This window comes from Sturnira hondurensis, unplaced genomic scaffold, assembly GCF_014824575.4.
Source record: "Sturnira hondurensis isolate 20B ecotype Veracruz unplaced genomic scaffold, ASM1482457v3 Scaffold0010128, whole genome shotgun sequence".
NCBI lineage: Eukaryota > Metazoa > Chordata > Mammalia > Chiroptera > Phyllostomidae > Sturnira > Sturnira hondurensis.
The window spans coordinates 33,205,768-33,216,392 of NW_028082759.1; the positions used below are offsets into that span (position 1 = coordinate 33,205,768).

A 10,625-nucleotide genomic window follows, 5' to 3' on the forward strand; every position below is an offset into this window, starting at 1 on the left:
AATGCCATCCATGATATCATAAATGGCAGAATCTCCTTCCTTATTCATTCACCCATTGATGGACACAGTTTATTTCCATCCATATTTTGTGTTGTAATGTAATAATTTTTATTACTCTTTTTAGTGTTACAACTATACATTTACATTTCTAATCAGTATTTTGCTTGGTTTTGCATATTTTTACTGGTTTATCAATTTATTTTTATTTTTATGTATTATTGAGATTATGTTTTATTGATTATGCTATTACTGTACCAGTTCTTCCCCCATCACCCCTCCAGCAAGTATCCCACACTCCCTCAGGCAATTCCCCCACCATTGTTCATGTCCATGGGTTTGTGTATAAATACTTTGGCTACTCTATTTCCTACACTGTACTTTACACCCCCATGGCTATTCTGTAACTACCTATTTGTACTTCTTAATCTTCTTAATCTCATCACCTTCCATCTGGCAAACATCAAAATGCTCTCCATATCCATGATTCTGTCTCTGTCCTTGTTTGCTTAGTTTGTTTTTTACACTCAATTGTTGTTTTTTACTTATAGTCATTTTATTGTTCATAGTTTGGATCTTTTTCTTAAGTAAGTCCCTTTAATATTTCGTATAGTAATGGTTTGGTGATGATGAATTCCTCTAGTTTTTTTCCTGTCTGGAAAGAACTTTATCTGCCCTTACATTCTAAATGACATTTTTGCTGGGTAGAGCAATTTTGGCTGTAGGTCCCTGCTTTTCATGACTGAATATTTCTTGCCCATCCCTTCTATCCTGTAGTTGTTTTTTTTTTTGAAAAATCATCTGACAGTATCATGGGAACTCTCCTGTAGGTAACTAAACTGCTTTTGTCTTGCTGTTTTTAAGTTTCTCTCTTTATCTTTAACCTTTGGCATTTTAATTATAATGTGTCTTGGTGTGGTCCTCTTTGTATCCATTTTGTTTGGGAGTCTCTGTGCTTCCTCAACTTGCATGTCTATTTCCTTCACCAAATTAGGGAAGTTTTACTTCATTATTTTTTAAAATAGATTTTCAATTTCTTCCTCTTTTCTCCTTCTGGCACCCCTATGATGTAAATTTTGGAATGTGTGAAGTTTTCCCAGAGGCTGCTTACACTATTCTCATTTTTTTGGATTCTTTTTTCTTCTTGTTGTTCTAATTGGTTGTTTTTTGCTTCCTTACATTCCAAAACATTGATTTGGTTCTCAGCTTCATCCATTCCACTATTATTTCCCTGTAAATTGTTCTTTATTTCAATTAGTGTATCCTTTATTTCTGACTGGATCATTTTTTGTGCTGTTGAGGTCCTCATTAAATTCCTTGAGAATCCTTATAACCAGTGTTTTGAACTCTGCATCTGATAGATTGCTGATCTCTATTTTTAGTTCTTTTTCCGGAGTTTTCATCTGTTCTTTTATTTGGACCATGTTTCTTTGTCTCCTCACTTTGGCAGCTTCTCTATGTCTGTTCGTATGTATTAGGTATTGCTGCTTTGACTCTGCATCTTGATAGTGTGGCCTAATGTGGTAGGTGCCTGAAGGGTCCAGTGTCACAGCCTCCCATATCACCCAAGCTGTTTACTTGAGGTGTGCCCTTCGTGTTGGTTAAGTATACCCTCCTCTTGTAGTTGAGCCTTGATTGCTATTCGCAGGTCAATGGGAGAGATTTACCTAGGCCAGTTAGTTGCAAGGACTGGCTGTGACCACTGACAACCAACCTTCACCCTTTGTGGAGAATCAGCTCTTCAGGTGCTAGGTGGTGGTGCTCTGACATAGTTTGTAGATGTCCATGGAATGTGCAGGCTCTGGGGTTTCCTGAGTGATGCAGGCCAATGTCAGCTCCCACCTGGGTTTGTCCAGGGCCACCCTGCATGACCTATAAAGCTATCTGAGATGGCTGCTACTTCTGCTGGGCTTGGAGGTCCCCAGGCAAAGCCAAGCTGTGAATCTAGGCTGGCTGCCACTAGTGCCATGCCTGGGGCCACTTAGCAAGTTGTATGAAGGCTGGGGGCTTACTTCAGCCAGCTGTTATCTGTTTGATAAGGATTTAGGAAGTCATAAAGCATGAGCCTAGACCAGCCATTCACATAGAAAAGTCACAGTTAACATTTTGGGTGAGTCTGTAATTTGGATCTGATGGATTCTCAGGGGATCTCCAGGGCAGGGCATATAGTGTTAGCAAGTTTGATGGAATCTCAGATATGGTACCCACCTGCTGTCTTTGTGGCTCTGTGTGGGCAGGCCTCAGAAAAGGCACAGTGGCCTCTGCTTGCCTTTTTGTCTGGGAGAAAGCTGTTCCCTAGCTACTGCTTTGATGCCAGATACTTCATTTCCTTTCTGTATGCCACTGGTACTTTTCAGGCTGCTACCCCAGTACAGGAACTCAGAGGAAGTGAGTCTGAATAAGTCTATGTATGGGTTCTTTAAGGAGAACTGCTTGGGACCTCAGTAATTTCTTCCCCCAACTCAATTCCGGCTAGTTTTTGCAGCCAGAAGTTATGGGGACTTATCTTCCTGGCCCTAGAACCTTTGGCTGGGGGGCTGGGACGCCTCACTCCCGAGATATCCCTTCTGAATTTTTATCTACTACATGTGGATATGGGACCAGCATGCCACATATCTCCAGCCTTCATACCATTCTGGATGAAGGTGGTTTCTTGAACTCCATAGTTGTCAGACTTCTATTCAACTCTTTTTTTCTGATGGTTCTGAGTGATGGTTGTTCTATATTTTAGCTGTAATTTTGATGTGGTTGTGTGAGGAGGCAAGCCATGTTTACCTATGGCATCATTTTGCCTGGAAGTTGGTTTTGCATATTTTTTGAACTCAAATGAACAGACTTATACTAAAGAATTGTCCCTCTATTTACATTTATTTTTTACTCGATATCATATTTCTGAGAGACACACACTATCTTTCATTCATTTTCAATGTTGTGTAATATTCTTCTGTAATAACATCCATAATATATTCTACTGCTAATGAATATTTGCGTAATTTCACTTTTTTCGCCACCACAAACAGTGCTGTTATGAATGTTCTTATACATTTCTCCCAGTGCATAAATGCTAGAATTTTCTAGGCACATATATATACAGGAATAAAATATCTTAAAGAGTATGTGCATCTACAAATTATTAGATAAGGCCAAGCTGTTTCGCAGAGTTGTAGCACTAATTTCTATTCTCACTAATAGTTAATGGGAGTTTCTGTTATTCTGCATTATTGCCAACACTTGACATCACCAGATGTGCCCCAGCCAGGTGGCTGGCAAATGGTATACCACTGTGGTTCTAATTTTTAGCTCTTTTATTACTAGTAAAGTAGGACATCTCTTCATATGTGTTTTTGTCATTTGGATTTATCCTGTAATGAAGTGCCTATTCACATCTTTTACATATTTTTATTATGTCATCTGCCTTTTACTTACTGATCTTTTTTTAATACTTGGGTATTAACTGTGTTTATTATATTTGTTTAAAATACCATTTCCTAGTTTATGCTTGATGTTTCACTTTTTATAGTATCTTCTGATAAGCCAAAGTTCTTCATTTTAATGTAGTCATAATATCAAATTTTGCATTTATGTTTAATAATTTTTGTGTTTTGATTAAGAAATCTTTCCCCATCCCAAGAATATAAAGGTGTTCTATATGGTCTTCTCAAAGTTCTATAATTTTGTTTTTCATATTTACATGTTTAGTCACCTAGAATTGATTTTTGAATATGGTATGTATAGGATTCCAATTCTGGTTTTTCCCATGTAAAAAACAACTGCCCCAGCATACTGACTTCTAGTTTTGATTTTGGTATATATTAACTACATATATGGAGTAGTTTCTGGGCTTTCTGTTCTGGTTCATTGATTATTTTGTCTATCTGTATGCAATATGAGACCCATTTATAACAATTCCTAATCTAGGAATCTTAGTGTTATTGGAATCTTAGGAAAAAATTCCTAAGAAGACTTTTATCTAGCCTTCTTAATTTTTTGATGAGAAGAGTCTCATTATCCTTGGCTTTTTGCTTTTCTATATGAATTTCAGAATCAGCTTTGTAAAGTTCTTTTTTGTTAAACAAAACTTCAGGATCTTGCCTAAAATTGTAGTGACTCTGTATATCAGTTAGGTACAAATGACATCTTTTAAAATGTGAGTGTTCTAATATGTGACATTTATATATCTCTCCATTTATTTAGGTCTCTTTATTGGCTTTCATTAAAGATAATCGTATATATCTTTGGTGACATTTATTCATGAATCCTTTAAACATTTTAACACAATTATAAATAAATAAATGGTATAAATACTAGTTTCTACTTGTTTTTGGCATATAAAATATACTTTTTAAATGTTAATTTTGAAAAAAATATTGATTTTGAATCTGAGAAATTAGCTAAACTCTATTTATAATTATTTATCTATACTGATAGTTTTCATTTTCTTCCCATCCTTTACCATTTTTTCTTTTTCTTGGCTTTCTGTGTTTTCTGAGACTACTAGTGAAATATTGAAGAGAAGATGCTTTCAAGACTGCATCAAAATTATAAGGTTTGCTGTAGGCTCTTGAGCAGGTTAAGAAAGTTGTCTTTCTATTCCTAGTTTGTCAGAATTTGATATGATGGGTGTGAAATTTCATCAAATCATTTTTCATCAATTGAGATGGCCATGATTTTTCTACTTTAGCCTGTTCATGTGAAGAATTACATGAATTGGTTTTCTAACCTTAAAACAACCTTATATTCCTGAGATAAACCCAATATATATCACTGGATTTATTTCTTCCTACAGGATTTTTTGGAGCCTTCTAGAGAGTGAGATTGTAGAAATTTTAAATTATTGATTCAATGGCCCTGGCTGAGTGGCTCAGTTCATTGGAGTATTGTCCTGTACACCAAAAGTTTGTGGGTTCAGTCCCTGGTCAGGGCACATAGGCAGGTTGCAACTCTGATTCCTAGTTGGGGTTTGTACCAATGACTGTTTCTCACATTGTATTTCTCTCTCTTTGTCTCTCTCTCTCTCTCACACACACACATTGGTATTTCTCTCTCTCTCTCTAAAATAAATAAATATATCCTTGCATAAAGATTAAAAATATTGATCCAACGTATTTAATGTGTATAGACCATTTAGGATCCTCTCTTCTTTATTAAAAATGGTTCTTCAGAATTTCCTCTTATTATTTTTTATGCATCTGTAGAATCCATATTACTGTCCCATTTTTAGTCCTTACATTGGTTATTTCTGCTTTCTTTTTTAGCCACAATTGCCAGAGATTTGAAAATTTTACTCTTCTCAGATGAATAACTTTTTATTTTATTGATTCTCTTATATATTTGTTTCTACTTAATTTTTTGTTATTTATCTTAATTTATTCTGTTGTTAATTTTCTAACTTCTTACTTTTATACTTCTTTTTCCCCCACTTTATATTTCTTAATGTTCAAGCCTTTTTTCTTTCCTGATAGTAAGCTATTAGGCTATAAATTTTCCTGTAAGTACCAGTCTGGCTTCACACACACACACACACACACACACACACATTCTTATGTTATTCTAATAATCTGAGTTCAAAATATTTTCTAACTTCCATTATGATTTTTCTTTGAGCTATAACTTAGGCTTATACATGTCTTAATTTGTGAACCTGTGGTTTTCCAGGTTCTTTATTGTTTATATCTAACTTAACTGTGTTGTGACTAGAGAATGTGGACACATAATACTTTGCAATGTCTTGAGGATTACTTTACAGCAGAGAATTTAATTTTTATAAATGTTCAAAACACATTACTTCAAAACAGTACATTCTGCTTTTACTAGGTTAACTGTGCTGTATATGACTATTAAACAAAGCTAATGTATTGTATGTATTACTTTGCTAGAGCTGCCATAACTAAGTACCAGACTGAGTGGTTTAAAGACAGAAATTTATTCTCTCAAAATTCTGAAGGTTAGAAGTCAAAGGTTAAGGTGTCATGGGGTTGGTTTCCTCTGAGGCCTCTCTTCTTGGCCTGTAAGATGGTCATTTTTTCCCTGTGTCTTCACATGGTCTTCCCTCTGTGTGTGTGTCTTAATACCCTATTCTTATAAGGACATCATTAGATTAAGCATCACCCAGGGGACTTCATTTGAACTTAATTAACTCTTTAAGACCCTCTCTTCAAATCTGGTCACATTCTGAGGTACTGATGGTTAGAACTTCAATATGTAATTTTTTTGGTGGGAGGAGAACAGATATAACATTATACTTTTAAAATTCTTTATATTCATAAAAATTTTTTTAGTTGCTTCATTAGTTACTGAGAGAAGCATTCAAATCTTCTACTGAATAATGGATTTTCTATTTCTCTTAAAGTTTTGTCAACTTTTGCTTCACATATTTTGAGACTCTTATTAATATATATGAGTTTAGAATTTTTATAGCTATTTGGTGTATTGAACATTTTATTATTATATAGTTACCCTCTGGTGATGCTTTTTGTCTTGTATGATTTTTGTCTGTTTAAATATAGTTATATTAGCGTTATTTTTGTTAGTATTTGTGTGGTGAATGTTTCATCCTTTAATTCTCAACTATGTTGTCCTTATGTTCTTTCATGTGTTTTCAGTCTGATAGTATTTTTCTTTTAAACAGATTATTAAGTCCTTTGTATTTCTTATAATTAACGTTTTAAAAAAATTTCTAATACCAACTTACTCTTTTGTGAGAGATAGTATAACATACTCTTTAAGAGAACAAACTCTAAGAAATACTGACTAGGTTTGAATACCAAATTCTATTACTACCTGTGTAACTAGGAGGTAACTGTATAACTACTTGAAGTACTCTTTGCTTTAGTTTCCTTCGTCATAAAATAGCTATAATAATAATTCTGCCTTGTAATGTTGTTATTAAGCAAATTACTGTACATAAAGTGCCGAGAACAATGCTGGGCACATAATAGGTACTATATATATACTTCCTCTTATTTCATTGTTATAATTATCACTTTACTACTTTTTGTTTCTCTTTTCTTTCCTTTTTTCTTTCTTTTGTATTGATAGGATATGTTTTTTATATTCCATTTATTTCTCCCCTCCAGTTTTAAAATTCTATTCTCTGTTCATTCTTTTAAGGGTACCCTAAAAATGTATCAAGTATACTTAAGTTATCGAAGTTTAAAGTTAATTCTTATCTTTACCCTCTCTTCGAAAACACTAGAACTTTATAGCACTTTAACTCTGATCACCTTTATTTTGATTTGTACACTATCATTTAGTCTAGTTTTACTTAATTTTAAACCTCGTGAATTATTATTCTTGCTTTATATAGTCAATAATAATTTAGTTTTACACACATATCTATCATTTGCTTTACTAACCACTTCTTTTTACAACATAAATTTTCAGTATGGTAACAATTTCTGCTTGAAATACAGCTTTTACATTTTTGTCTGCTGATGGCACTATTTTTGTTTTTATTGTCTGAAAATACTAACATATCATGCTTTAAAAAAATAAATGTAACAATAATAGGTTTTATAAACAAATTTAGATTGATAGATATTTTCTTTTAGCATACTGAAAATAAAATGCCATAGTTTGTAGCTTCCATATTTACTGTTGCAAAGTAAGACTGCTTTTAAAACCATTGTCTTTGGCGTTCTTCAATGTTACTAAGATGCTTTAAATACAAGTTTCCTTTTAATTTGTCCTGGCTGGTTCTTAAACCTGTGGATTGATATCTTTCATCAGTTCTAGAAAATTTTCAGTCATTTTATCTTTAAATATGCCTCTACTCTTCATTTCTTTATGGAAGTCTTATTAGATATAAGTTAGACCTTAATAATTCTATTCTTCATGCCTTTTAACCTCTTTTATATTTTGCTTATTTGTTTATCCGTGTTTCATTATGATTAACCCCCTCAGATGTTTTCCTTTTCCCTAATTCTCTCTTAGCTATTAAACCTATTCATCAAGTTTTTAAAATTTCAGATGCTTTTATCACTAGAAGTTATTTTTTATTAATTTCAAAATATATTTGATTATTTAGAAACAAATCTCTTTTTAATATATTCTGTATCTGGTAGGTACAGGATTTGAAGTCTTTCTGGGTCTGATTTGGCCTTCTGTTGTTCCTACTGGCTCTCACTTAGTATGTACTGTTTCTATGTGTAATTTTTCTCAATCTCTCTCTCCTCCTCCTCTCCATCCTCCTCCTTCTTCTCCTCCTGTATCCTATTTCCTATCTCTCCTATTTGTTTTTACTGTGAGGTCATGTTTCTTGAAATTTTCAGTGATTTCCTGAGGCCTCGTTTGGTGGGGCCATTCATTTCTACTAGTTCCTTGGGAGCACACTTGCACTGGGCCATTTTAAGTGAAATTATCAGCTCAGCTTTCTTAGAACACACAGGCATTACGAATTCAGTCTGTCAATTTGTCTGCTCATTGGCTTGCCATTGAACATTTTAAGGGGAACTCTTTCTCCCCTCAATTCAACACCAAAACTCAAGACTAACAGATTTCCTTGTAGATTAGAAGTATGGTGATTTAAAGAGAGCATAACCTTTTAGGTATTAGATTTAGGTAGGGAGCTCCTTGTTATACTCTTCACCTAAGCAAACTCTTGGTTTTGACCTCTCTCCCAACCAGGGCCTTATATACAATTGTGTACTGCACTAATCTAGGGAGCATTTTTCATATAATTATATACTAGAGTCTATATGACATACATAGTGGGCCTATCCTCATTTCCACAAGATGGTAAAAACTAAACTAAGTTCAGCAATTGCCTCAAACTGAAAGCTGACTTCACTTCGGTTTTATATTTCTACAACCGATGGAACTTAAAGAGTAAAGACAGTGTTTCCTCCCTGCTGAAGTCCTCAATAGCTTATGTATTATACTGATTTGCCAATCATCATTTCAATTAAAATATTCACCACTTGACCTATTAAAGAAAATATAGTATGATAAGAGGGTGCTTATTGTTTTGCTTTGTTTATTTTTAGATTTGGACTTTCCAGTTGTTCTCCAGCCTACAAATGCAAATGAGAAAACACAGCTTATCAGAGAAGGAGCTCGAAGTTATTGCACAGACTCTTAATACTGAGTCCTTGGAGGGTCCACAGTACTTCCTCTTGGTTCAACCATGTCTCCAGGTGGTCGTGGGGAGAGGATATGGGGCATGGAATACTGTGAACTTTTCCACATTTGTACTTTATTTTTAGGTTAGGGAAAGATAACTTTCCCTACATAACTTTCTCAGTATGCAGACTTACTCTTTGAGTAGAATTGCTAATGAAACACTCCATTTCAGCAAATAAAGGCCTGAAGAATTGTTTTATGTTCCTTGCATGAGGTATGACAGTGGCACTGGGCAGGCTTTGTGAGCCTTTCCTTTATATAAGCCAGACCTCATTCCTTACATATTAAAATAGTATTCCAAAACAGAGGCAGCTTTTCATCCATATAACTAAATGCAATAATCATATCTGCCATAAGTATCATCAGCATAATATACATTAGAATTTAGGAGGGATTTTTCATTTGTAGATATTTTTTTCCTGTCAACATTCAATATGGCTATAGAAATATTTCAAGAGGCAGAAAGAAATTATTAAGTAAAAAACAAACCATATTGTTTTAAAGGATATTTTTGAAAGACTTAAGATTTTAATTTACTGAAACTGACAAGTAAAACCAGAAAGAAACAGGTTCCTTATGTGCTTTTTTAGTTGTGCATAAAAACAAAAACAAAACTCCAACCTGGTTAAATGTTGTAAATGATCCAGAAAATCATTCTGAGCCCAAATTAGTTCCAAACAATGCATTGACAACTTTTAAGCAAAAATAATTTCTGCACAACTGACCTAGATTAGCTTGACTAAAGAAAAAATGAGGTAAAGCATAGAATTCTAAATTCTATAGCCTAAATTGAGAGACATATCACTTATCTCATTTTTGGTGGGATTAATAACATTGACCAGAAAATGTTTATCTTCATGCATGTTAAACATTTAACCTTAGAGGTCATCTTTGCATTTACTTATTTGATCCTAATATTCATTATGTGGTGGAATCAATGTGCTATTTCTGAAGAGTACAGCAACAAAAGTGCTTGTGTTTCAAGGTCTTTCTTAGATCTTTATATAACATTGCATTTTTCAAGATCTTCTTATATTTTATATGATATTATGAAATGCCATTTCTTTCTTTCTTTCTCATTCCCCTACGACTGAATTATAGTTAATTGGTAAATATACTTTGTGAAAATTGGTGTGCTATCGCTAACTGTTCTGATGTTATTAAAACTCTGCTCTAATTCTTGAGTTGCTGGATTTTTTAAAATCAAAATAATCAAGTAGAAAGAGCCCTGGTGTAAAAGTTAAGAAACTTTCTAATTTAAGTTCCTGCTTATTAGCCCTTTGACCAACTAAGATGAGAATAATATGGCTAATCTCCCTATGACTCTGTTTTCATATCTGCTGTCATCTTTAATAAGACCACGTGAAAAAGGTAAGGTGAAAGAACTCTGAAAAGTAAAGTGTTTAGCAAATATAAAGAAGTCTTACACAGATTTGTATATGTTGATACACACAAAAAATGTAATGTGAACTTCTTATTATATAAACTCTCACCAAACAAGACTCATG

The 10,625-nt window shown here is 33.7% G+C and overlaps 1 protein-coding gene across 1 annotated transcript in view; it reads left to right on the forward strand.

Annotated features, from left to right (window-relative positions):
- The window catches only part of DNAJC5B (DnaJ heat shock protein family (Hsp40) member C5 beta), a 52,246-nt gene extending 43,020 nt beyond the window's left edge, over nucleotides 1-9,226 (forward strand). Inside the window, exon 4 of the mRNA XM_037058218.1 lies at nucleotides 8,982-9,226. Within this exon, the coding sequence (XP_036914113.1) occupies nucleotides 8,982-9,076 (95 nt within the window). The 3' untranslated portion in view covers nucleotides 9,077-9,226. The remainder of the gene's footprint in view (nucleotides 1-8,981) is intronic.
- The last annotated feature ends 1,399 nt before the right edge of the window (nucleotides 9,227-10,625 follow it).